Consider the following 27,993-nt stretch of genomic DNA (forward strand, 5'->3'; position numbering starts at 1 on the left):
GCTCAACTGATCCACCCACCTTGACCTCCCAAGGTGCTAGGATTACAGGCATGAGCCACAGTGCCCAACCAAGAACCCTCTTTTGACCGGGTACCGTGGCACACACCTGTAGTTGCAACACTTTGGGAGGCCAAGGTGGGAGGGTGGCTTGAGGCCAGGAGGTTGAGGCCGCAGTGAGCTATGACGGCACCACCTCACTCCAGCATGGGTGGCAGAGTGAGATCCTTTCTTAAAAAAAACAAAAAAGCAAACTTGTTTTCTCTGCAGCCGGGCTCCACGACCAAACACAAACACAAACTTCCCCTAAAGAGGGTCCAGGAGGAGCTGGGCTGCAGGAGGGGCTTAGGGCCTCTTAGGGAAAGGTAAGTGACCACCCAACCAGGCACTCAGTCTCAGGGACATATGCAGAGAGAGGCTGGGAGGACCCTTACAGTGACTGGGGTTACAAACCCGAACCATAAGCCATTGCTGGCTCTGTGAGCAGACACCCCCAGAAATCTCCCGCTTAGTTGTTAACAGTCATCCACTCTTCACTTTTTCCTACTCACAATCCCTAGAGGATGCCCTCCTTTCTCAGGCTCAGATCAACCTACTAGCTCCACTCTAGACCTGAACACACAACTCCTCCTTCTGTCTCCACCTGGAAATCTCATCAGTGCCTCACATTTATACGCCTGAAAATCAGGTCCTGCCCACCCACCTTCTTGCTCCGCCTGATTCCTGCCCAGTCTCAGCCAGAGACCTTGCAGTCTCCTTTAACTCTCAAACCCACACATGTCGTGTGAGCATACCAACTGTGTTCTATGTGAGAAAGAACAGTTTCTTGGTGGTCCTGTGGTGTTTTTTGTTTGTTTGTTTGTTTGTTTTGAGATGGAGTCTCGCTCTGTCACCCAAGCTGGAGTGCAGTGGTGTGATCTCTGCTCACTGCAAGCTCTGCCTCCCGGGTTCACACCATTCTCCTGCCTCAGCCTCCCGAGTAGCTGGAACTACAGGCACCTGCCATCACGCCTGGCTAATTTTTTGTATTTTTAGTAGACACAGGGTTTCACTGTTAGCCAGGATGGTCTCAATCCCCTGACCTCATGATCTGCCCGCCTCAGCTTCCCAAAGTGCTGGGATTACAGGCTTGAGCCACCACGCCAGGCTTCTCCTGCCGTTTTATTAGTCTAAAGGCAAAATGTTGGCAGAGCTGGTTCCTTCCAAAGCCTAGGAGGGAGACTCTGTTTTCACGCCTTTTCCCGATTCTAGAACCCATATTCCTTGTTCTGCACCCACTTCTTCCATCTTCAAAGGCCATCCCCTCATCTCTGTGTCCATCGTCACATCGCCCTTCCTCTGACTCTGGCTCTCCTGCTTCTGCTTATGAGCACCCTTGTGATTACATCGTACCCACCCAGATAATGCGGGGCCGTATTCTCCCCTCTCCAGATCAATGTAATCACATCTACAAAGTTCCTCGTGCCATACGAGGTCACAAATCCACATGTTCTGGGGGTTCGAATGTAAACATCTGGGGGTGGGTTATTCAGCCACCCACAAGCACTGCTCCCCACTGGCCACATATCGTGCACAGCCGAGATCGTGCATGTGAAGCACACTCAGCAGCAGCAGCTTCAGCAAAACCTATATGCTCCACTCTCCTGCCATTTGCATCTGGAATTTGTTTTCACTATCATTAGAGAAAGAGTGGTATTGTAAACTTAAAGATGGATTATTTTCTTCCTACTCTGGCAATCTGGCAATCTATCCAGCATATTTATCCCCTTCTGAGTGTCAAGTGTGAGGTCATTCTTTCATTGAGAGCCCAATGCCTGCAATTATGATAATGCATATTGGGTTCTTTCACACATCAGAAAGTTCTCCTTTCTTAAAATCTGTTCTTGAATTATTCATTCTTCTCTAGCTTTTATTGGTCTATTTTATAATTTTAGAAAAATCAGAAAGCAACTTGAAGTAGCTGTCATCTCCACAGGTTTGCCTCCCTCTTTGGGGCCTTCAGAATGCCGTGACACGCTTTTTCCTTGCTCATCACATGGTTTCTATGTGTGAGACCTCACCACGGGAGCTGTGGTCCCCCGGGAGCAGGCATCTGTGGATGGCACCTTGCTCCTGGCTGCTGGGACCCATGTGCTGCCAGTGGCACCCCACGACGGTGATTTCCTAGCTCAGTGTCGCAGCTCCAGATGGTGGGTGAGACACTAGGACCACTTTGTGAACAGCAGGGGCTTGGGGTTTGCTTTTCTACCATGTCCAGGGCTGCTCTTCATGAGAGAATGTTTCTCACCTGGCATCATGGCTGAAGCCAACTTGGAACCTCTCTAGCCGTATGGGGAGTATGTGAATGATATAGATGTTAATTAGCTCAGTGGAGCCACTCCCCTGTGTAGACAAGTTTCAAAACATTATGCTGCACAAAATAAATACAGGTCATTTGTATGTGTCAATCAAAAAAGAAACTAATTATTTCTTTTAAAAAAACCTCTCTACTCAAGCAGAAACCTCAGCTCCAGTCTTACAAGTTACATAAGGCTTGTGTATGTTAATGTAACATAACGTCCTGTGTATGTTAAACCTACCTCAGAACTGCGAGGGGCATTCAGGCTTCATGCTCAGTTCAAATGCCCTGTTTAATTGTCTATTCCAAGCACCTGGCAACATCCAGCTCTTTTTTTCAGGCTCATTCATTATTTAAACCATGTATAATTTTTCACCCAACATTCTAACACATGTAGTACTGTAGAGAATCCTTCCCTAGGAGGATCCACAGCATGAGAAAAGAGTTAAGAAGTCCAATATTTACAAGAAGGAAAAAGCAAAGAGGAGATCAAAACATGGGCATCTTCTAGAAACACAAAACCCCCATGAGTATGAAGAGAAATCGCTGGCACACGTGTGAATAGTTACTCGATGCTTATAGTGATGTCTCAGAAAATAATATGAAATACTTATCATCTGTTTCTCACTCACATAATTCAAAAGATTAGAGAGAAGATGATTTGAAATATTCTTAAGTTTGTAGGAAAGAAGCTACTTCCATATGGATAATTGCATGTATTTTGATACAGCCATTATTAAGAACTATCTAAGAGGGTCCATTAAAAATAAAATTTCTTGGCTGGGCACGGTGGCTCATGCCTGTATCCCAGCACTTTGGAAGGCCGAGGCAGGTGGATCACCTGAGGTCAGGAGTTCAAAACCAGTCTGGCCAACATGGTGAAACCCTGTCTCTACCAAAAACACAAAAATTAGCTGGGCGTGGTGGCGTGCACCTGTAGTCCGAGCTACTTGGGAGGCTGAGGCAGGATAATCGTTTGAACCCAAGAGGTGTAGGTTGCAGTGAGCTGAGATCACATCACTGCATTCCAGGCTGAGTGACAAAGTAAGATGCTGTCTCAAAAATATTAAAATAAAGTTTCTCATTCCTATTACAGAGTAATTTAATTCATTAATGCCCTGCCCTGTTACAAAACTCATTTGTAACATACGAATTATAATTGTGAAAAAATGGCAATTGATACTAATTTTAAATTCTAAAACAGGGCACCCATATTAAAGAGTATTCTGCAGTAAGAGAATTAGCTATAACATTTTGTAATAAGGTGGAGAAAACATTCTCCAGCTTATAATGGTTGGTGAGAAGAAAGTTTCCAGCACAGTAGACGGACCCTAAGAACTTTTGTTGAAATAATAAGACAAAAAGATATACAGAGAGATGGGCCAGATGAAGGGAGATGGAGAGAGAGAGACAGAAATGAGAGACACATATCTGTTTTGTTTATTCTAACATAAAGGCAGTGGTGAGTCATCAATGTATTTGGAGTTTGCACAACCACTGTGGAACACAGACAGACACACAGGGTAAGAGGAGAAATACATGCATCCCTTGGGTGGCACGGGTCAGGTTCCCGTGCGCACTGAGCTCCTCTCTGCCATGCTTTGGACAGAAGTGTGAGACATGCAAGACTGCGGCAGGAAGTCCACCTGTGGGGATGCTGCGACTTCTCCAGCAAGAACGCGATCTGCTCATTGACCGTCACCACACATGACCAATTAACTGTCCCATTTTAAACATGTCATTGTCCCACAGAGTATTCTCTTAAAGTGTGTAAGTTGACTGCAGTTATTATTTTTTACTTCTGTTACTAATTTCCTCATAATTAGGCACAATTTACACTTAAGACATTTCTTAATAGTTTTCTCTTCCTTAAGGTGAACTGTAGTCACACGACATACTTATCAATTGTCTCTAGCTCTTGTCAGAAAAAAATATAGATGTGTGTGTGTGTGTGTGTGTGTCTTGGCCTTTGCAATGATGAATTAAGATGTGCACTGAGAAAGCGTTCACTTTATTTGACATTAAGGAAGTGCCAAGAAGACCCTCTCCACAGACCCTGGGAAAGCCAGCAGCTGCACCCTGAGGCTGTGCCAGGCAGGGAACAAGGAGGCAGCACCACCTGCTGGGCAGGGATAATGCCCTCCCAGTCCCTGCCACTTGTCTGCAGAGGCACAAGGAGCCGCCCCTTCTCCTGGGCTGAGGAGATTGCTCCCCTATATGCCACATTAGGGTTGTGTGTCTGAGGCTCTCCCTAGACTCTCAGCTCCTTCCTACTCCTGCAAAGTGAAGTAAACAAAGCCAAGCGTTCCCAGAGGCCTCTCTTCCCCTGGAGAGTTTGGACTCCCTTCAATAGTCTCCACTACCCAGCCCTCACTCCATGTCCTCCTTTTCTCTCTAAAGCGGTGCCCAGTCTGATTCCACTGTGGCAGGGGTAACGAGGGCCCAGGACGTGAGGGGAGAGAACTTTCTACCTGAGTCACAGCAGTGGCTGCCCTGCAGACTCCTGAAGACGCAAGACACATTTCCATCCCAGAGACCCAGTGAAACGCAACCTCAGCCTAGAGACAGCCTGTTATTTTTTCTTGTTCTGTCCCGGAGAGGCCAGTGGGAAAGTCGTGCCCCTTGTTGAGGAGAACATGAGATTTCTGTGTGTCATCCTCTGCCTGATGGCTGTACCTCCATGTGACTGAGAGATTGCAGAACTGGGGCTTTGGGCTATGATGTCTGTTTGTGACTCATCTCTTTGCTTCTTGTCCCTGAGAGTCCTGCACCAGGTGCAACTACTAGAGCCATGCCCAGGGCTGGTGAGGTCCTCACGGACCTCTGGGCCTGAACCCAGCAGCACTCTGGGAAGGCACTGGGGCACCTCCGCTCCAGGGGGAGCACACACTTCAGCCCACCCTTCCAGGCCAACCCTCCATCTGCAGAGACACACCCAAGGCCCAGTTATCTCTGCAGTTGAGTTCCGTGATGGCCAAGGGCACGGCCACATATGCCCGTGGGAGACACAGAATGGGGACCCCAGGGTGAGCCCAGACACAAACTCCCTGCAGGGAAGCACAGGACCACCAGGCGGCGCTCCAGACCACAGAGCGGCCCCAGAAGCAGGGGCTTGAGTCCGCGTTGAGTCAGGTCACGGGTTTTATTTTCCCTGAGCAAACTGCACCTCTCACCTTCAGAGTTGTTGTTGTTTTTTTTAATCACCCTGCAGAGAAAGTCATTCCTTGCCTCTTGCTAACTAATTTAAATACTGAGGAGTGCTTCCTGCTTCCTTGGGCCTCTGCTTGCAGAAACACTGCAATTGTAAGGCGGCACGTGGCAAGTCCCCGCTCAGTAACCGGGGCCTGCTGTTGTGACCCTGGCAAGAGGGCCTCGGCCGCAGTAACAGAGGTCCAGGCTGTAACCTAACAAAAAAGGATCTCGGTGTAATTGTCCGGCATTTGAGTTTGTGATCAGTTTTACACTTTGTCTTTAACAGGTTCTAAAAAAAAATTTTTTTAATGCTGGTTCAAGCTACGTGGGTAAAATGCGCTTACCCACATTCCTTAAACAAATAGAACACTGAGGTGGAAATGTTTTTAAAAAGTAGTTTTCAGACATTTGGAAACAAGCATCACAGGATGGTAACCCCTGAGAAAAGAAAAACAAACTAATGAATCGTGCTATTGCCTGAAAGCAGCTGCCAGGACACAGGGAAAGGCTCAGTGAGCTGAGCGCACAGAGAGCAGAGTTCAAGGCAGCAGGGGCCTGTGGGGAGGAGCACCTGGGAGCAGGCTGCTGAGCAGCCAGGATGGGTGGGGGGCAGGGAAGAGCAGCTGGAGACTTGCAGCAGAGAGGGGGAATCCCTGAAGTTTGGGGCTGAGCACTGACCTATGCCTGCATGAAAAGAAACGACTCAACATCGGGGAAATCACCAGAAACCTGTGGACCCAAAACTACACAGAATCTACACAAGGAAAGCATTGTTTGTGTTGCTCCCGGCCAGGGTGAAAAGATCTTGAGATATGTAAAGCTTCAAGCAATCTTCCGAAGTAATCTCGTACGTGAGTAGCGGTGCCACATTAATTCAGGACTAAAGGCTGCTGTGAACTGAACCTAAGAAATGCTTAAAGTGTAGCCTGGAGCTTGGGTGCAATGGCTCACACCTGTAATCCTAGCACTGTGAGAGGCCGAGGCAGGCCGATCATTTGAGGTCAGGATTTGAGACCAGCCTGGCCAACACGGCAAAACCTGTCTCTACTAAAAATACAAAAATTAGCTGGGCGTGGTGGCAGATGCCTGTAATCACCCCGCACCTGGACTCTCCCTCGATTCATGGGAATTACAACTCGAGATGAGATTGGGGTGGGGACACAGAGCCAAACCATATCATATAGGAACCTAAAAGGATAATAAAGTAGGAAAACTTCCCACATCAGTAACCCTTTAGTAACCCTTTATCAGGTGGTAATTCCAATCTGCAAAATAAAACGGTGTGATTTTACTAAGATAACAGAATCCTCTCTACAGAATGACTTTCCAGTGCAAAAGCTTCCCACCACCACCATGAAATCCATGTGACCATTTCCCATTTGTGTGAAGTCCTCAAGTTAGAATGGGGACTTCTGAAGGTCAGAAATCCCTTTGTTCATGCTGCATGGTCTGGACAAGATGTAAGAATTATTAGCTAATAGACATGCAACAACTTTTGTGTGAAAGATGTTATAAGACATTTAAGGTATTTGCTCATGATTACTAAGCATTCATGGTATCATTGGAGCACACGGTACTTATATACCCTGGAGAAATTCCAGTAATGGAATTGCTGGGTTGAACAGGATTTTGATTTGGATTAAATTTAAACTATAGATTTTATTTAGGGAAAACTGGCATCTTAATTACACTGAGTTTTCCAATCCGTGCATCCAGTTTGTGGTGTATCTCTTCATGTGCTCACAGCCTCTGAGCAATGCTTTCCAATTTTTGGTGTAAAGATCTCCACATCGTTTGATATTTCTTCTAAGGTATATCCTGATTGCTTTTTATGTCTTCACAAGTTTTTTCCTTTCAGAATTAATTTTCCAATTGTTTGGTGCTTATATGCTCAAATTCTTAGTTTGAGCAGTCTCTGTTTTTGTTTTGGGGATTTTTTTTTCTTTCTTTCAGATTCTTTAAGATTTTCTATGTCTACAACCATGTAATCTCTGAACAGAGACAGTTTTGCTTTTACCTTTCAACTTGAGGTAGGCTTTCCGGGTAGTTCCAGGACCTGCAGACACTGAGCGGGTGGTGTGAGTAGCTGTAGAATGCCTTGGGGAGGACACTCTCAGGGGGACTGTGGCCGCAGCTCAGCTGTGACCGTTCTTACAGCACCAGCAACTGCGGCCACCATTCTTATCCAATTTCCAAAGCCACACCACAGGCCCTGTCAAGATGAGGGGTGGAGGCTATGCCCTCTCCTGGGCACATCATCATTCCTAAGCCCCACGATGTGGGCCCCATGGGACACGCCCCTCTGTCTGTCCAGACCTCAGTCCCACCTCCTCATCCTGCACCGGAACTCTTCAGAGCCCAGTGCGTGAAATGGGCTACCAAGGAAACGAGGGTAGGTTCCTGAGAGGAAACCGGCCTTGCATCTGAGAGCTAGGAGCCTGCTAATTCACCTGGCAGCCCTGGGCAGCCCGCTGTGGCGACAGTCCACCCCATGCCCATCAGCGCCTCCTTCCTGTGCAAGCCTGGACCTCGCCCGGGGCTCAGGATGGGCTGTAGACTGAGAATGCAGGCGGGAAAGTCTTTGTCTATCAGGGCCATAGTCAGACCCTACAGTGAGTCGGGAAAAGGCCTGCGGAGGTGTGGATGAGGACAATGGGTCCACCATCGACAGGAGGACACAGGTTCGACCCCTTGCGGAGGCACAGCCCCACACCGCTGGGAGGCAGCCACACTCACTGCCTCGCCCCTCCTCACACAGCGCAGGGTTTCCATGTTCACAGTCCCAGCCAGTCACCAGGAATGCCCTGGGAGCCGCCTTTCCCCAGTGCACTCTGAGCCCTCTGCCCTGACTGTGCAGTGAGCTCCATGCGCAGGAGATACCACCCATGGTCCTCTGGAAAGCAGCTGACCTGCCATGCCCTGGAACCACAAACCCCCACAAATCAAAAAGCCTGCGGTGGCCCTTGGATGTGGTGAGAAGTGGTGGCACCCCTGTTCCCACACCCCAGATGCAATGTCTGTGGGTGACACGTGAGTACTAAGGAGTAGAAGGTAGAACTGTAGACCCTGAGAACCACAGGAACTAGGGTGTTACACTTCAGGGCCACATATGGAGAAAGTGTCACTGGATAGAAACAGGCCCCTCCTAGACTCTGTGTGCACCATGGTCACCTGTCATTAGCCCTCACTCCTGCAGATTCATGATTGAGGCTATTAAAAAGAAAAAAAAAAGAGCCCCTACTCACCCATCCAACCCCATCCTAGGGTGTTTCCACCACCCTGGGGGTTTGGGATGAGCTGCCCTTGTCCATTGTGCTCTGTGGACCTCCCTTTAGAAGCTCACAGCTCCCTGCACTCAGCTCCATCCTGCCCCACCACACAGAAGCAAAATCCATCTCCCTTCCACTGCAGGCTTTTCCAGGACCAGGATGCTGACCTGCTTCCCTTCACTCCCAAAGCAGTGGGACTGCCTGGGGTGGTGTGGGTGTGGAGCCTTCCTTCTCTAGGGACCTGGCACCCGGCCCCAGGAGCACAGGGATGGTGCATCTGTCTCAGGGATGCCTCCTCATGCCCGGGGGTGGGGTAGAGTATCATTGGCCCTCAGGGTTTGTTGCATCAATGAATGAATGGTGAATAAATGAAGGGGATCTAATCCATTAATAAGGGTATATAGACTTTGGTTGGTGTAAGATGCCAAATGCTGGAATTCCAGAGTCATCACACCCGGGGGTTCTGCCTCTGAACTCCTCTTTGGGTCCAATCTGCTGAAGAAAATGGCTTTAGGGAAAGCCAGTTGTAGTTCTGAGGGCCCCTGCTCTTCAGTGGGCCATCTCCCTCCCGGGGCCTTATATCAGCAAGTGGTGCACACAAGCAAATGCCAGGGCGTGGTTTCCTGTTTAAATGTAGCCTCCCCCGCTGCAGAACTGCAGAGCCTGCTGAATTCCAGCTAACCAGGGCAGTCAACAGAGCTCCAGACAATGTCTGTCTCCTTCCTCATCATCCTCCCCGTGCTGGGCCTCCCATGGGGTCAGTGTCAGGGCGATGCCGTATTCACAGCAGCATTCACAGAGTGAGGGGTGTTTAACTTTACTGTTTCCTTTCGTCTCCAGGTGTCCTGTCACAGGTGCAGCTGCAGGAGTCAGGTCCAGGACTGGTGAAGCCCTCACAGACCCTGTCACTCACCTGTGCCATCTCCGGGGACAGTGTCTCTAGCAACAGTGCTGCTTGGAACTGGATCAGGCAGTCACCATCGAGAGGCCTTGAGTGGCTGGGAAGGACATACTACAGGTCCAAGTGGTATAATGATTATGCACTATCTGTGCAAAGTCGAATAACCATCAACCCAGACACATCCAAGAACCAGTTCTCCCTGCAGCTGAGCTCTGTGACCCCCGAGGACACGGCCGTGTATTACTGTGCAAGAGACACAGTGAGGGGAAGTCAGCGTGAGCCCAGACACAAACCTCCCTGCAGGGAGGCTCAGGATCCCAGAGGGCACCCAGCACTGCCAGCCCAGGGCCCAGACCAGGAGCAGGTATGGAGTTAAGCAAAAATGGAACTTCCTGCTATGTCTTAAATTGTTTTTTCGGCTCAGCAACAGAGATCATAGAAAACCCTTTTCCATATTTTTGAAATCTGTTCTTAGTCTAATGCAGATTCCCTTATATGTGACTTAATGCTTTTCTCTTGCTGTTTTTGGAATTCTTTCTCTTTGACTTTTGACAATTGGACTTTTGACGGTGTGCCTCAGAGAGGTTCTATTTCAGGTTATTTGAGCCTCCTGGATCTGGATGCCCATATCTCTCCAAAGACAGAAAGTTTTCAGCTATTATTTCATTAAATGTGTTTTCTACACCATTTCCCTTCTCTTTTGGAATACCTGTAATGCAAATATTTGTCCACTTAATTGTGTCCTGTAAATCCTGGGGATTTTCTTCATTCCCTTTTACTCTTTTTTTTCTTTTTATTCATCTGCCTGAACTATTTCATAAGATCTGTCTTCAACTTCAGAAACTCTCTTTTGCTTGGCCTACTCTAACCTTGAAGTTCTCAGTTGTACTTTTAATTTCATTCATTGAATTCTTCAGCTCTGGAATTTCCGTTGGTTCTTTTTTATGATACTTATTTCTTTGTTGAATTCCTCATTCATATCACAAATTGTTTCCCCAATTTCATTGAATTTTCTATCGGTACACTATTGTATCTCGCTGAGTTTCTTTAAGACTATCATTTTGAATTATTTTTCTGACTTTCTGTATATTTCCTTATGATTGGGGTCTGCTACTGGAGAATTACTGTTGTCTTTTTTAGGTATCATGTTGCCTTGCCTTTTCATGTTTTATGTGTTCCTACGTTGATTTCTACACAGCTAGTAGACCAGTCATCCCTTCCAATTTAATGGAGTAGGTTTTGTAGGAAAAGACTTGCTAGTACAGGTGGGTCTCAGGGTGTCAGTTTGGTGGGGTGTGTTGGCTTTAGTTCTAGGTTGATGCAGTAGTGTAGTCTCCATGTAGTTTCTTCAGCTGCAGTCCACATTAGTGACGTTTGCCAGTGCCTCAGTGGCCTAAGCTGAGAGGTCTGTGGCAGTGGTAGTGCAACGTTGCTAGAAGTGGACTCACCAGGCTGTTTCTGAGGTCAGGGGCACATGCATGCACATGGTGGATTGACCAACTTGGTGCCAGGCTCACTAGGGTTGGGGACATGGGGCTGTTTCTGATGCCCAGGACCCAAGCACAAGTCTCTTTGGCTGGCCTGGGGCTGTGGCTCCTGAGGGCAATCCACAGGGCTGTTTCTCAGGTTCGGGACACAAGTGCATGGCTGCTCAACTGGCCTGGGCATGTGTCTCCTGGGGCCACCCCACGGGCTCTTTCTCAGACCCAGGACATGGCCACATGGCTTCCTCAGCTGGCCTGGGTGTGTGTCTGCTGGGGGGCTGGGGTGGCACAGGGTTCTCAGGCCTGAGTCATGGGGGCACAGCTGCTTGCTGGCTTATAGGAGTGTCTGCCAGGGGCGGCCCATGATGCCGTTCCTCAGGCCTAATTGCAGGTGTAGAGCCTTTGGGCAGGTCAATGGCATATCTGTGGGAATTTGACTGGATGCCACAAGGCTATTTCTGAGGCCCCAAATGTGGGCACATATCCATTCTGCCAGCCTGGAGCTAGTGTCATGGGCTCAGTGGCTCAGGGGCCTCTCCTGCTCAGGGGAGGGCACTCAGCAGCTTGACCAAATCAATGGTGGATTCACCCTGGGCAGGACTGACTGGCTTTTCCTCCAGCTGGGTGTGCAGCAGCAGGGGTTGGGTTTTTTGCTGTGCAGGGCCAGAGTCACTGCCAATCCTCAGCCTAGGCTCTGCACAGCCAGGGTTGTGGCATTCAACCACCCAGATATGGGCATCATGAAGATGGAGCCCCAATGCTAGAAAGGGGCAGTGGCTACTGGCCTCAGGGCAGGATGCACTCCCCAGGTGGCTTCGGTCTCAAGATGGCACTGGGCTGCAGCAGCTTGGCTCACAGTGGATGAATGGGGGCGGGGAGTACGCACCTTGTGCTCCTAATCTTGGATCATTCCTGGCAGCTCCCAAACTTGGCTGAGGGCTTGCAAAGACTATGGAATTCTCCTGCTGTAAGGGCTGTAGATGTTTGCAGTGGCAATGGTGCTGGTGGGAAATCTGCTTACCTTTTCTCTACATGGGAAGTCCCTCCTGTGTCCAGGGCAATCCAATCTGGGTGGGGAAGACAAGGCTGCAAAGCCCAAGTGCCTCCATGCTGCCCTGGGATCGCCACAGGTGCGTTTCCACACCTCTGCTGCACTCCGTCAGTCTCCCTTCAACACTCCAGTCGAACCTTAGCTATTTCTTCTTTGCCTTGTTCCTTTCTTGTGGGGAGGGTGGGGGTGAACACCAGGCTTCTCTAAGTTCATCTTGCTGATGTCATTCTCCATCCATGCATGGGTTTTTAAGAAGTAGTGAATACTGAGATTTCAGCAGAGGACACCTCTCTAGAAATTCTGCAACTAAAAAAACCTCCTTAAATTGGCTGATTATCATTACAATTGGAGGAAAACTGCCAATAATTTCAAATTTAGAAGCCTAAGACTCTATAAACAAAGATTGACAATATGTTTTCTGATCTTTTTCCCCAAAATAATATTTTTCCAAGATGGAAATTATTCCAGGGTATATAAGTACATGTGCTCCAATGATACAATGAATACTTACTAATCATAAGCAAATACCTTAAATGTCTTGTAACATCTTTCACACAAAAGCTGTTTCATGTCTGTTAGCTAATACTTCTTATATCTCGTCCTGACCATGCAGCATGAGCCAAGGAATTTCTGACCTTCAGAAGTCTCAGTACTAACTGAGGACTTTACACAAATGGGAAATGGTCACATGGATTTCATGGTGAGGGTGGGGAGCTTTTGCACTGGAAAGTCATTCTATAGAGAAGATTCCATTATCTTAGTAAAATTACATAGTTTTATTTTGCAGATTGGGATTACCAACTGATAAAGGGTTACTGATGTGGGAAGTTTTCCTACTTTATTCTCCTATTAGGTTCCTATGTGATATGGTTTGGCTCTGTGTCCCCACCCCAATCTCATCTCGAATTGTAATGTTCATGTGTCCAGGGAGGCTCCAGGTGGAAGTGATCAGATCAAGGGGTGGTTTTTCCCAGGGAGTGAGGGAGTTATCGTGAGAGCTGATGGTTTAAAAGTGGCAAGTTCCCCTGCTCTCTCTCTCTCTGGCCTGCTGCCACATAAGACATCCCTTGTTTTCCCTTCACCTTCTGCCATGATTGTAAGTTTCCTGAGGCCTCCCCAGCCACGAGGAACTGTGAGTTAATTAAACCTCCTCTCTTTGTAAATTACCCAGTCTCAGGTAGTATCTTTATAGCGGTGTGAAAACAGACTAATACACTACTGTCTTTGAATTAATAATTTAAAATTTGTTGGCTTGGCAATAAAACATCCCTTTGAGATTTATTTATTTAGGTAATATTTTAAATTGGCAGTTTCATTTGCATGTTTACAAATTCTAATTTTCAGGGTGTTTAAGGCCTTTGCTTTGAACTTGGTGGTTCCTTACACTCCACGCTGTTAGTAACGAGGGACCACGTTGGGAGGCATTGGTTTGGGTGGCGGTCAGGAAGGGCAGAGTGACTTGAGTAGGGTCTGAGTGGATAATAGCTCATCAGTTTGGAACTTATAAATGACCAGGGCTGATTTAAGGAGATTTCTGCCAGACACCTACGCCATGGCCATGCCCCATCTGGATCCCCAGCCGTGAGATGAGAACCCAGCCATGCGGGGGGGCCTGCTCAATGTTGTAAGTGGCACATGCTATTGGATAATGTAGAGTTGAATGGATATCATTTTATTATTATAATTTACAAACGTCCTACAATAAACTTATCGCCCTTATACAAAGAAACAAATATATGTCCATTTACCCTCCCCACTGTCATTTTGAGCCCCTCTCTCCAAACCAGCCTCCCACTCTGTGACCTCACTGTGCCTGCATTTGGCTATGCCCTGGCAAGTCCCTACTTAGACAAGCACTCATCAGACCACTCTACTCAGCCTCCCCTTCAGCGCCCACCTGGCCCACCTGCTCGAATACATGTTGAGTGGTCACACATGTGGACTGAACACCATCTATTCCATGCACTGCCCTGGTGACAGCACTGAGCAGCAAGAGAGAAAGGAAGCATTAGCTATCAAGGATGCCAATTCAAATGATGGAGTCTTTCTCAGATATTTTTCAATATTCAAGAATTGTTGATTGTGAATTCTATGCCCAATGAAACTATCCTTCAGAAATGAGCAGAAAATGAATATATTCTTAAATAACCAAAAACTAAAAGAATTTTTGCTACCAGATGTACTCTTAAAGACTGGCTAAAGGAAGTTCTTCAAACAGCAAGGAAATTGAATTGATCTTATATCCTGCACACTTGCTAAATTTCCTCTCAATTTTAGCAGCACTTTTTAGATTCCATAGGATTTTCCATACAAACAGTCATGTGGTCTATATAGAGAGACAGATTTTCTTCTTTTCCAGTGAGGATAAATTCATGTCTTTTTCTTTCTCTATTACACTCGGTAGGACCTCCAGTACAATGTTAAACAGAAGTGGTGAAAACAGACATTCTTGCCTTTTTCCTGACCTTGGAGTTTGGTCTTTTACTATGGTGCCAGATGTTAGCTGTAGGGTTTTTATAAATGCCTTTTATCACATTGAGGAAGTTTGCTCCTATGCCTAATTTTCTGATAGTTGTTTAATCAGACACTCATGCTAGAATTTATTAAATGCTTCCTGTCTACTAAGATGATTACACAGTTCTTATATTAACATGAATTAATTACATTTATTTATTCTTTAATATCAAGCCAATTTTGCATTCCTGAGACAAACTCCATTTGGTCATCATGTGTTGTTATTGTTACATATTGTTGGATTCAATTTTCTCAAAATTTGTTAAGAATTGTTACATCTACATTTACAAGGAAGATCAGTCTGTAGGGTGTTTTGTCTTATAATAACTTTGCCTAGTTTTGGAATCAGGGTAATGCTGGACTCATAGAATGAGTTGGGAAGGTATTTCCTCTTCTTCATTTTTCTGAAAGAATTAGTATAAAATTGGCATTGTATCTTCCCTAAAGGTTTGCAAGATTTCATAATGAAGTCATTGGCCTGGAGTTTCCTTTGTGGGGAAATTTTTCTTTTTTTCACGGGTTTTTTTTAAGAGACAGAGTCTCGCTCTGTTGCCCAGGCTGGAATGCAGTGGTATGATCATAGCTCACAGCAGCCTCAACCTCCTGGGCTCAAGCAATCCCCCTACCTCAGCCTTCTGAGTAGCCGGGACTACAGGCATGCGCCACCACACCCAGCTGTGTTGTTGTTGTTGTTTTATTGCTTTGTCTTGTTTTTGAGGTCTTATTATGTTGCCCAGTCTGGTCTTGAACTCCTGGACTCAAGTAATCCTCATGCTTCAGCCCCCCACAGTGCTGGAATTACAGGCATGAGCCACTGCACACAGACTATGGGAAAGTTTTTAACTAAAAATTCAATTTTCTGTTCCTTTTCCAGTGAGCTTTCCAGTGTCTTTCAATTAATGTATCTATTTTCTCTAAGTTGTTGAATTTATTGTCAAAAATTTGTTTAAACAATATTCCCCTTAGAGGTTGAACATCTGTAGAATCTATAGTGATGGCAGCTCTTAAATCCCTGATCTTGCTCATCTGTGTCTTCTCTGCTTTTCTAATCAGTATGCCTCAAGTTTAATTTCACTGATTTTCTCGAAAAACTGGTTTTGGTTTTGATTTTTTTCCTAGTGTGTTTTGTGTGTGTGTGTGTGTGTGTGTGTGTGTGTTACATTTCATTGACTTCTGCTCTGGTATTTATTATTTCCTTTCTACTGCCCACAGTAAGTTTAATTTGCTATTTTCTTAGTTTCCTAAGGTGGAAGCTGAGTTTATTGACTTGAGGCCTTTCCTCTGTCTGGATGTGGATATTTGCTGCTAAACATTTCCCTCCAACAGCAAGCTGTGAGTTTTAGTTAAAGCAGGCTTGGAATTGGTCTGAGAAGTTCTACTTAAACAGCTGCACCTATCACGTAAGTGACAAATGATGTACCTGCCTGACCCTCACCCCTGGACAATGAATGGGATGTACTAATGAGCAATGCTGCTGCATAGCTGTGGATTTCAAGGTCTTTTCTGTGTGGTTTTATCATCAGCATTGGTTGTTGACGACTGTAAGACTGATGATTTGCGCCTGGCCTCAGTGAGACCCCCAAAAGACCCTGCAGTTGGGCTGGTTACTTAGAAGAAAATATGCCTACGTGGCCAGCAGGATACAGGAAGGTACGATCGGCTGCAGGTGAGCTGTTGGAAGTAAGTTCCAATTTTCCTATTTTGTATTTGCATTTTAATAGTGAGACTTTGTGCTTATGTTATTTGTGTGAAACAGTTTTTTTTTTTTTTTTTTTTTTTTTTTTGAGACGGAGTCTCGCTCTGCCGCCCAGGCTGGAGTGCTGTGGCCAGATCTCAGCTCACTGCAAGCTCCGCCTCCCGGGTTTAGGCCATTCTCCTGCCTCAGCCTCCCAAGTAGCTGGGACTACAGGCGCCCGCCACCTCGCCCGGCTAATTTTTTTGTATTTTTTAGTAGAGACGGGGTTTCACCGTGTTAGCCAGAATGGTCTCGATCTCCTGACCTCGTGATCCACCCGTCTCAGCCTCCCAAAGTGCTGGGATTACAGGCTTGAGCCACCGCGCCCGGCCGAAACAGTTTTATTCATAGCACTTAATTTAAAGAGAAAATCCATTCACGGGAACAACAAACAACCTAGACACCAAGGTAGCTCATGCTGTCCAAGGCTACATTGTGCAGTGATTGGGAAAATGGGCACTGGTCCCAAAAGTCTGATCCACACTCGGCCACTGGTAAGTCCCATACTGGTGGGGGAGGACAGAGACTCTGGAGAACCAGCATCTCAAATCCTTCATACAGGTGACACTCTTACCTCACAGGGTGCTGTGAAGATTTAAACAGAGAACCCACACCATATTCTTGGACTGGTGCTTTACATATACTGAGAGATCATGAGTTCATTATTATTATTTATGAAGTGAATTAGAAAGCACATGTGAAAACAAGACGAAAACCTGAATAAACATGAACTACCCCATTTTCCTCAGTAGAAAACTTTCACACTCTGAAGGTACACAAATTAGCCTACAAATTTAATGTAAAGCAAATAGACTGTTTTAGGTACCCATTCTCAATGTCACAGTGTTATACAGAAAGTAAAATACACAAGAACAGCCCAAAAGATGGAAACAATGGATGTGGTCAAACTAACATCAGTACAATATCCGTATAGTCCTACATAGCCATCTTCAGAATGGGTTAGAAATGCCTTCAAACACTCACACACATGCGCTGAACAGATTCTAAGAAATGTTCTTACATGGCAAAAGCAAGTTACAGATATGTGGGCATGATATGGATGTAGATGTGTGTATGTGCGTCCCACTCATACACAAAATGCCCAGCATCACCCACATGCATGCTGTGTGTGTAAGTGTGTGCGAGCGCACAGACAACAGCGTGCGGAAATTCAAACCACGCTGTGGGTACTGGTTACCACTGGGAAGGGAGTTGGTCACCGAGGGAAAGAGAAACAGGACATCGGCCTTTGACTTCAGAACTGTTCCTGCCTTTTCACATCCTGAGCTGTTTTCAGCATCATCAGAGCACTTAACACTCATCACAGGAGTAAGGGTGTGTTGGAGGGAGCGCTCGGTGGGACAGATATTGTCGTGGCTTGTGGATAAAGTTCACAGTCCTTAATAAGCCCCGAGATGGCAGCCAAGAGCTACGTTCTGAATAACGCAGCTTCACCCCAGAAACTCAGAGAAACCCAGCAACCAAAAGGTGTCCATTCTGACAGCCGCAGCCTGTGCTGACTCAGATTAGCAAAAAGGTATATAAATTAATGATGCTGATTTGAAAAGTACATAGGGGCCGGGCGCGGTGGCTCAAGCCTGTAATCCCAGCACTTTGGGAGGCCGAGACGGGCGGATCACGAGGTCAGGAGATCGAGACCATCCTGGCTAACACGGTGAAACCCCGTCTCTACTAAAAATACAAAAAATTAGCCGGGTGAGGTGGCGGGCGCCTGTAGTCCCAGCTACTCGGGAGGCTGAGGCAGGAGAATGGCCTAAACCCGGGAGGCGGAGCTTGCAGTGAGCTGAGATCCGGCCACTGCACTCCAGCCTGGGCGACAGAGCGAGACTCCGTCTCAAAAAAAAAAAAAAAAAAAAAAAGAGTACATAGGGGTGTATGTGTGATAAAGCTCCAAATTTTTACCTTAAAAAGAAGAATACGTTTACTTTTCAATCACCCACAAAGCAATCATTTCTTTTAAACTGATCGAATTTGGTGTTGCAAGAGCATGTTGCAAATTCTTCTGGCTACGTTTCTCTGACTATTCTCATTACGTTACCGTGGTTTTTCGTGTACGTGCCCATTCACGTGAATGTCATCCAGGCAGATTTCCCAAATCCAGCGTCCTGTAACCACAGGCTTTGAAAGAGGGAATGGTTCCCCGGGAATCCTTTTTGCAGTTTATTTTACCTGGTAGCAGGAGCCCACGGTTCCATGAAGTGTCTGTTGCTCTCCCCTCTCTCCTTAATTGACAAAAACCAAATGTGAAAATTCCCGGGTGCAATGTGAAGTGACGATACCTGTCTATATTGTGGGATGATCAAAACAAGGTAAGTGGCATATCCATCACCTCACACACTTATCATTTTGTGGTGAGAATATTTAAAAGCTCATCTTTAGCAATCTTGAAATAGACATTATTGTTAACTATAGTCACCATGTTGTACAACAGCTCAAAAGACCTGACTCCTCCCATCTAGCAGAAACATCATGCCCTTTGACCAACATCCCTCCTTTCCCCGTCCACCACTAACCCCCAGCCCAAGAGAACAGCCAACACCCACCACGCTGCTGCCACACGAAGTGTCGGGCTTTGATGGGATGGAGGTGAGGGTGGGGAAGACAATTGCAAAGCTGGAGCACTGGCCTCACAGCTCAGACGCTCTTGTACTTATCCTGAGAGAATGATGTGCTGAGACCAACTAAACCTCCCCTGCTCTTCCCACATGGCAGAAAAGAGGCAAGCCAGGGAAGCCACTGCCAGGACATCATGGTCACCCAACCTCGTGCAGAAAGGAAGCACCTGCCCAGGATGCCATGGCACCCAACCCTCATCCCCAGGGGAGGACACAGCCCAGGTCACGATGGACACCCAATCATGTGCAGGGAGGGTGTCCTTGGAGCCTTGGACTCTTGCTAGTGAACAGGTGGACAAGAAACTGAGGATGCGATCAGTGCACAGAAATCTCAGGCAGCTTAGGATGCATGGGGCCTCTCACCCCGGAAACGTTGAGCAGTCACCAGAAGCCCACACCTTGAGGTAGCAGAAGCCGTGCACTCTCGCTCTTGCACACTCATACCCCTGCACACAGCCCCGGGCACACTCCCTCGTGCACACTGCAGGTTATCTCCACTGGCCTTGCACTTGCAACGCTGGAGGCTGAGAGGTATCAGCAGGTTCTTTTCTCATGAGAGGGGCGGGCTGACTTTCACTCTCCTCCATGTGCTAGAGGCAGCTCCATGAACACTGGCTGCCCTGAGTGGATACACCTGGCTCTGGAATTCCTGTCATTTGCTTTGGATCCAGGAGCCCCTGTCTCACATAGCTACTTAACAGAAAGGAGGAATCCACCCAGGACATGCCCAGACGGGAGCCTCACAGGATGGACAGTGGTGTCTGGGGTCACGGGCAGCCCTGACCCTGCAGCGCCAGCACCAGCACACTCATTGGGGAAGGCGGGGAGGCCCAAACGCCACCCACGGTTACTTCACTGGGTGGGACCCGGCACACCTGCCTTCCTGACACCCTGGAATCCCTGCCTCCTCCTAGAGCCCCCAAGCCCATCTCCCTCAGAGCCTCCAGAGACAGACCTGGGGAGGCAGTTCCTCAGGCCCTGGACGAGGAAACAGGGAGATCCAGGTCATGGGTGCCTGGGGCGGGTCTCAGGCAGGTGCTGGGAACCAGAGAGAGGGGTCACCGCGAGGCCTCAGGCCTGGCACCAGCACTCTGAGCCTCAGTTGACCAGCCCATGAGGTGCTGAGTCTAGACTGGATGACCCTTCCCACCCCCAGTGACCTCTGCCCTTTCCTGAGCATGTCAGCTCTGCTCCAGCTTCCTGGTGTGAGCACAATGCCACTTTTTTTCTCAACAAATAAGAAAGGAGGAAGGTGCCCCCAGGGCCCTGGGCCCTGAGGATGCCTGTGTGGAGGAGTCTGCTTCGTCATTGGTGTCACTCACAGGAAGGGACGATGGAGTAAGCTGCCTTGACAGAGCTTACTCCACCTCCGCAGAAGGCCAGGGAGGTCCCTCACAGCGAACCTGAGGCCCCGCAGGCTGCAGAGGTGCTGGCAGAGAATGACTGCTCAGACACCCACGGCCGGCAGAGAGGATGGATGTGGGGGAGGTGCACACTGAGCTGCCCCAGCTCTGAGGGAGGAGGGCATCCACCAGGGCTTCCATCTCCTGGGGGCACCAGCCCAGCCCAGCGGCTCTGCAGGACTCTGCACCCCTACTTCACAGCCAGGACTTTCTGGGTGTATCTTGAGGACTCCACATCAGGGACCACACAAGACCAGGGTCCCGGATATGCGGGTTGAGGGTGAGCTTGTCACCGGGATGGGCTGTGGCATCACTCTGCTGCTTCATCTGGACAGCCAGGGACCGAGGTGTGGGCCAGCATGGGGAGTGGAGGTGGGGGCGTGCCTGGGCCTGCACACCAGACATCCAGGCCTCTGTGCAGCTGGAAGGCCATGGCCACTGCCCCTGGGCAGCCCGTGTTCTGCGGGCCACAGGGCCTCAGGGGTGAGGGGGCCAGAGCAAGGCCAGGGCCCTCGACACACAAGCTGATCCCTTGGACCCGTGGTCCAGCAGATCCCACGGAACCAGCAAGGTCTGGAACGCAGGCGGCACTGCAGGGCCTCCTCTACCACTGAAGACCTGTGATGACTGCAAGGAGTGCTGTGCGTCTGCCAGCCACAGTCACCATGTGAGAGCAGAGGGGGCCTGCCAGAGTCCCGCACCCAGTCAAGGGCCCAGAGAAATCCCGGATGGGAAGGGATTCTGTGCCTCTCACCATCCCGTCCCTGGGCTCCAGGGACTGGGGTGCAGAAAAGAGCATCTGAGTGGGTGGGCAGGGCAGCAGCCAACTGTAGGCATCTGGACTCAGGTGGTTTCAGCACCCTCTGCCTCCCCAGTCCCGCCCCAAGCCCCACTCCACCCTGCCTTCAGCCCTGCCCCAGTCCTGCCCCACTCAACCCTCAGCCAAGCCCCACCCTCAGTCCCATCCCTATCACTGACCCCCACAGCCACACCCCAGCCATGCCCTCAGCCACACCACCCCACACCACATGCCAGCCACACCCTCATCCACACCCCATCCATGCCTTCAGCCACACCCCCTCACCACACCCCAGCCACGCCTTCAGCCACACCCCCTCACCACACCCCCTCATCCACGCCTTCAGCCACACCCCCTCATCCATGCCTTCAGCCACACCCCTACGCCACACCCCCAATCCACACCCCAGCCACACGCTGGGGCACACACCCTTCAGCCAGGCCACATCCATGCCCTGAGCTCCGCCTCACCCTCAGCCCTGCCCCACCCCTTCCTCACATGGCAACCCAGGGGCTGCAGATGTGCCAAGAGGGCAGGAGGGTAGAAATGCAGGTATCTCAGGAGAATGAGAAGCATGGTAACCAGGTAGACTAGAGGACCCGAGCTGGGGCTGGGCCCCTCCCTGTCTACCCAGGGCATTGCCTGTGAGGCTGCGGGTGGCTTGGTGTGTGCTGCAGGCTCAAGGTCCTGCCCCAGGGAGCATGCCATTCAGGCCCAGAAATCGCATCGCGCCGCACACAGCCCAAGGGGATAACCCTGTGATGTCCAGGTCACCAGCAGGTTTGGTGTCAAGACCGAGCTGCAAAGGACAGGTTTCTGGAAGGCACAGCATCATAGATGGAGAGACTTGGAGCAAGGTCCTTAGCCCTGGAACCAGTGAATGTGTGCCCTTATGGGGAAAGGGGGTCTTTGCAGAAGCAAGTTAGCTGAAAATAATGACGTGGAGCGGGGCTCCTGGATTAAAGGGGTGAGCCCTAATGTAATCACAAGTGTCCTAGGAGGATGGCAGAGGGAGACTGACACAGACAGAAGCCAGGTGAGGTTGGAGGCAGAGGCCGAGCAAGCAGACCCTACTCCCTGGCCCTGAAGATGATGGAGGAGCCGAGAGCTCAGGGATGCAGAGACTGGAGGAGGCAGGGAAGGTTCTCCCCACAAGCCTCGAGGGAGCACGGCCTCCAGCACACCTAGACCTTGGCCCTGTAGGATTCATCCGGACCTGTGGTATAAATGTGTGGTGTTTAAGCCACTGGGCTGTGCAAATTGTCAGAGCAGCCACAGTGCATTCCTAGAAGGAGCCGTTTGGGGGACTCAACAGGCAGTGACGGGGTCCTCACAAGCCTGTGAGCCACTCAGAGCCATGAGAGTGGCTAGGCTTGGTGAGGTGCAGGCCATGCCCACCTCCTCTAAGGCAGCCTTACAGCCGACACCTCCTCCCTCTCTCTCCCCCTCCCCCTCCCTCCCTCTCTCGGTTGGACTGCTCTCCATCGTCCCCCAGGGCATGACTGCCTCCCAAGGCTGTGCTGGGGTGCTTTGAGGTGAGCTCTGACATCCCGGGGGTGTGAGGGGCACCTGCCCAGCGGCCCCGTGTGCAGAATGGGCAGTGGGCCCTGTGGTGCCCGCAGGCTGCAGCCTTCCTGGGGTGGCTGGGATCAGTGAAGGCCTGCAGAGTCTGGGCCTGGGATCCCTGCAGCACTGGCTGAGGACAGGCAGGGCTGGGCAGTGAGGGCACTGGGTCACTGTCACCACCCACGGTTTATTACTTCACTGGGTGGGATCCGGCACACCTACCTTCCTGACACCCTGGAATCCCTGCCTCCTCCTAGAGCCCCCAAGCCCATCTCCCTCAGAGCCTCCAGAGACAGACCCGGGGAGGCCAGGCAGGCACTGTGGGTCTAAAGGAGAGGATCCCGGGACTGCCTGAGAGGTGACTCTGACGAGGCAAGCACGGAGCCCACGGAGAAGGGGGACGGGAGCCCCACCAGGGATGGCCTAGCGCCTCATGAAGGACAAGGGCCCAGGAAGGACAAGGGGCCCGCTGGGGCAGGCTCTGCTATGCTGGAGTTCCTGTGAACCTGGCCCAGAGCGGCCTCTCCTTTCCTCATCGGTCCTCACAGGTCCGTGGTGGTTGCCGTATCGGGAGGTCCCGTGGTGGCAGGGGTGGGACACCTGGTATACGTCTGCCAGGTGTGTCCGATAGGCTCATGCTCACACCTTCGCCTGGCACCTAGGCACAGCCTGAGCACCTGGGCACTGAAGTGAGGGCAAGGCCTAGGGACCCCACAGGATGGCCAAGGAGGCAACTGCAGGGCGCCTGGGACCCCTGTGCTCAGGAGGTAGAAGGATGCAGCCTGAAGACCCACACCACAGGCTCAACAGAGCTCGAGGAGGCAGCCCTGAGCCTCCCAGGGAGAGACGCTCTGTGCACTCCGGCACGGGCCCAGAGTTACAAACCCTAGGCACAGCCCAGGAGAGGCCCAGGCCCCAGGCCAGCAAAGGGTTGCAGGAAGCAAGAGGCCCCGGCCACAGCATGAGGTGAGCCCATCAAGCCAGGGCCAGGTGGGCAATGGGAGGCAGGCAGGGCTTGGGGGTGGGACCCTGCTGCAGCGCCGTCCACTGTCAACCAGAGGAGCTTCTTCCCTGTGCGGAGTCCACGGGCCTCCTGTGAGTGTGTGCCTCTACACACGTATGTTTTGGGTTCTTTTGTGTCTCAGACCATAGAGTCTGCCCCTCCCACCAAAGCCCAGGCAGAAGGATGAACTGACGCCCCTGGGCCCGGTGTCAGCAGCCTCTGCGGGATCATCGTTCCCGGTTGTCACTTGCCTTTGCCCACAACCCTGTTTCTCCACCATTCCTTAAAGGCCTCGACATGCATTTAAGGCACAAAGGTGAAAGTGCCCAGAAACATCTGACTCCACCGTGGAACCCAGGAGCAAGCTGGGGTAGCTGAGGAGCGGGGCCGCTGGCAGAGGCTGGGGTCCTGGCAGAACTTTGGTGGAGGCATGTCCCAGTACGGGCTCCTGACTTTGTCCTCCTGGGACAAGCTCAAACCCGCTGTTTAAATATGGGAGGGACTTGGCTGACCCTGGCCCTGACCCCAGCACTTGGAAGCTAAGGAGTGGTCGCCTCCCTCGTATCACAGCCGCCCGTTCATCATCACAGAAGCGACTCTCACCCCTGTGGGCCCCTCTGTGACTGCTGCCTGGGTCCAAGCTGAGCCCAGCTGCCCAGGCCCAGAAGGAGAGCCCAGGACAGGCACCCAGCACCGGGGCAGTCACATACCCTGGGGAGAGCCACAGCAAGCAGCCAACGTTGCCCGGGAGAAGAGTAGCCGGCAAGGCAGAACGTGAGCTGCCAGTGGCTCGAGAGGCTTTACTGGTCGTCCTGGGGCTCTGGACGTGGCCTGGAGGAGTGAGGGGAGAAGTCGCATGGTGGTTCCATCCTGGGGCCTGATGGCAGCTGGCCACCCATCCCAGAGCGGTAGCCAGACGCCAGCGCCATTCCCACAGTCACATCATTGGTCACAGACTGCAGGCCATAGAGTGTCTTCTCCATCACAGTGCTGTCCAAACCCATAGCCTAGGGTAGACGTGGAAGATTCATTGTCCACACCCGGGTGTGGAGCACAGCCATGAGCCTCGCCAGCTGCCTGTGCATGGAAAGCCAGCCCAGGCCCTGCTCCATCCCTAGCCAAAGTCAGTGTCTTTTCCCCTTCTCCCAAGTGAGCTCTAGCCACCTGCCTACCCTGCCATCTGAGGATGACAACCTTCATTCCATTGGAACCCGGCTGTGCCACCAGCTGGCCTGCAGTCCTGGGCAGACTGTCACCTCGCTATGCCTCAGCCTCTCCATCTGCACAGGAGGAGGAGGATGATGGTGATGATGGTGGTGATGGCTTCCTTTTGCATCTGAGGCAAGGACTCAATGAGATGATACACATCAGGCACTGGGTATGGTGCCGGTCCTTCCTGAACACTCAATCTATGTGAGCTGTCCTAGTGAAACGGGTGTCACCACATTTCCCCATGCAGAACATCCTTTGTCTGCCATACTTGAAACGTCTGCCCCAATACTAACAGCTCCTCACACACCCACCCTCATACTCCCAAAGGTGCTCATGCCTTATCAAGCCAAAGTCCAGCCAGGAACTTTATAGCAGCATCCCTTTCCCTCTCCATGCACCAAGGAGCAAGGCAAAGCACTACATCCTCCATCTGGGGGCAATGCCGCTCTCTTGTTCCATTTTCACCGCCATCCCTAAGAGGCAGTGCTTCCCCCGCAAGGTTCCATGGCGGCCTACCTACAGCAACTCTGTTCACACGAGTTTCAGCATCCTGGCAGTGGCTCCCCTGCCATGCTGTGGCTCTTCATTCACGCGCGCCTCCTGCTCCCCGTGGCAGGCATAGATTCTGAATGATCTGGATACATTGCTTTGTTAATGACAGTACACCTCCTGTGCTGGGGAAGACACAGCAGATACAGAAGGCAATTGTTGGGCACAGAATAATGACAGCAGAGATGACGGCAAGTTGGCATTTTTCTTTTCTAGCAATAAAACTTAAAACCGACTCAAGAAGAAAAGGAAATCATAATTGGAACAATAATCCTCAAGGAAGCATTAAGATTATTAAATAATTGTCCTCACGGATGACTTCTGGCCAAGATGGCTTTATGGGTGAAGTTCAGACTTTCATAAAACTAATCAGTTCCCATAAGAACTGCTCCAGGATTCGGAGGAACATGGAAAAGTCCATTAAAGGAATCACATTCCACAGTTCCCAGAGTAAAACATGGGCTAACTTGCACTTCGGTAAAGAGCCAAATGTTATAAACGACACCCTAGAAAGCCAAATTCTGTCCACCTCATTGAAGAACAACTTACACCGGGAATTAAGAACTATTTCTAGCTCATCCCACCACTCAGGCCAATGATGACATTCTTCTCCATCCCTTCCCAATGTCTGTGCATTTCCTGTGACGCAGGAGGTCTGGGGTAGGGAGTGCTCCTGCCTTAGGTCCGAGGCCCTGTCTGAAGAGGGGTAGGTGAGGAGGCCACTTGATGGTCTGGGCCAACACAGCCACAGGATGCATCATTCATTATCAAGGAGGCTGAGGGCTGGGTCTCCAGGTCCAGGGAACTCCCCACAAGGTGGGAACCCTGCCCAGCCCCACACAGCCTCTGCTGGGGGACCCTGCTCTGGCACAGAGCCTGGGGACAGGTCCTGAGCTCAGCCAGAGTTTGCCTCCCTGTCATTTAGGAACTAAACCTAGTGGCAGGATGCTGGAGCCCAGCCCCCATCTGACCTTAAAGGGCCAAGGCTGGGGCCCTGAGTTCCCCTCAAGGTGCAGCAGGACTAGAGGCCCAGGCAGTGCAGGAGTGGTTAGGCCGGGGCTTCCTCCAGAGCCCTCAAACATCACGGCGTCAGGAAGGGTAGGACCCCGGCCTCAGGAATTGGCACCAAAGCTCCAGAAGCTACCCTGGACACCATGGAGAGAGGCCTGGAGGGAAAGCGCCAGGTGCCTCCCCTCCTGGGTGAAGGGGTCTCATGCCCAGACCCCCGCAGCGGTGCTGGTCAAAGGTGGAGGCAGTGGCTCAGGTCCACCCTGACCTGGCCCCTCAGGCTCCTCTAGCCCTGGCTGCCCTGATGTCCCTGGGAGGCCTGGGCTCCACCAGACCACAGGTCCAGGGCACCACTCGTAGGTGCCACCCACACCCAGCTCACAGGAAGAAGATAAGCTCCAGACCCCCAAAACCAGGACCTGCCTTCCTGCCACCGCTTATAGCCCCAGACTCCGTGCCTCCTCTGGCCACTTACACACGGGCCAGGGAGCTGCACCCCAGAGATCAACCCCAAACTGGGACCATCTGGCACTCGGGTCACTGCCATTTCCCTCCCCATTCGCTCCCAGCACCTCTGTGCTCCCTCCCTCCTCCCTCCTTCAGGGAAACAGCCTGTGCAGCCCCTCCCTGCAGCCCACACCCTGGGGAGACCCGACCCTGCCTCTAGCCCTTTCTACCCCACTGCTCTTGCCGCCCAGACAACCCTGGGGTCCTGTCCCTGCAATCCCCACCCTGGTCTCCACCCAGACCCCTGTCCCTCCCTCCAGACACTCCCACTAGGCCAATCCTGCACCTGTAGGCCCTCTATTCTTCTGCTGCCAGAGCCTCAGTTTCTCCCACCTGTGCCTACCCCCTGCCCCCTCTTGCCTTCAAGCTCTTCATCTCCTGGGGCCCCTGAGCCATGGCACTGACCCTGCACTCCCCACCCACACACTGCCCATGCCCTTACCTTCCTCCTGGCTACTCCGGCCCTGCTCCCCTCTCAGCCCAGCTGTTGTATTTCCAGGACAAAGGCTCACCCAAGTCTTTCCCATGCAGGCCTGGGCCCTTGCCCTCACTGCCCATTTACAGGGCAATCTCCTGTGCACAGAAGCAGGGAGCTCAGCGCTTCCACAGGCAGAAGGCACTGAAAGGAATCAGCCTCCCGCGCCTTGACGCACGTCCGCCTGTGTCTCTCACGGCCCACACCCGCAGGGAGGCTCCGCACTCCCTTTAAAGACGAGGGATCCAGGCAGCAACATCACGGGAGAATGCAGGCTCCCAGACATCCAGCCCTCTCGCAGGCCTCTCCTGCAAAGAGACCTGCAGCCACCACGGAATAGCCATGGAGCCCGCT

The 27,993-nt window shown here is 50.8% G+C and overlaps 1 protein-coding gene and 1 long non-coding RNA gene across 2 annotated transcripts in view; one reads left to right on the plus strand and one right to left on the minus strand.

Annotated features, from left to right (window-relative positions):
* LOC117069765 overlaps nt 1-10,325 on the plus strand; it is a 28,874-nt gene extending 18,549 nt beyond the window's left edge. Inside the window, exon 3 of the mRNA XM_033188186.1 lies at nt 9,637-10,325. Within this exon, the coding sequence (XP_033044077.1) occupies nt 9,637-10,073 (437 nt within the window). The 3' untranslated portion in view covers nt 10,074-10,325. The remainder of the gene's footprint in view (nt 1-9,636) is intronic.
* Nucleotides 10,326-18,757: 8,432 nt separating this feature from the next.
* Nucleotides 18,758-26,614, minus strand: LOC117069766. Its single transcript, XR_004431648.1, has 4 exons — nt 26,199-26,614; nt 24,599-25,774; nt 23,184-24,350; nt 18,758-20,072 (listed from the first exon to the last, which is right to left on the minus strand). It is a non-coding gene; the product is annotated as an uncharacterized LOC117069766 (long non-coding RNA).
* Nucleotides 26,615-27,993: the final 1,379 nt, after the last annotated feature.

The sequence above is a fragment of the Trachypithecus francoisi genome, unplaced genomic scaffold (genome assembly GCF_009764315.1).
Source record: "Trachypithecus francoisi isolate TF-2019V2 unplaced genomic scaffold, Tfra_2.0 Lachesis_group3, whole genome shotgun sequence".
In the NCBI taxonomy this organism is placed as follows: domain Eukaryota; kingdom Metazoa; phylum Chordata; class Mammalia; order Primates; family Cercopithecidae; genus Trachypithecus; species Trachypithecus francoisi.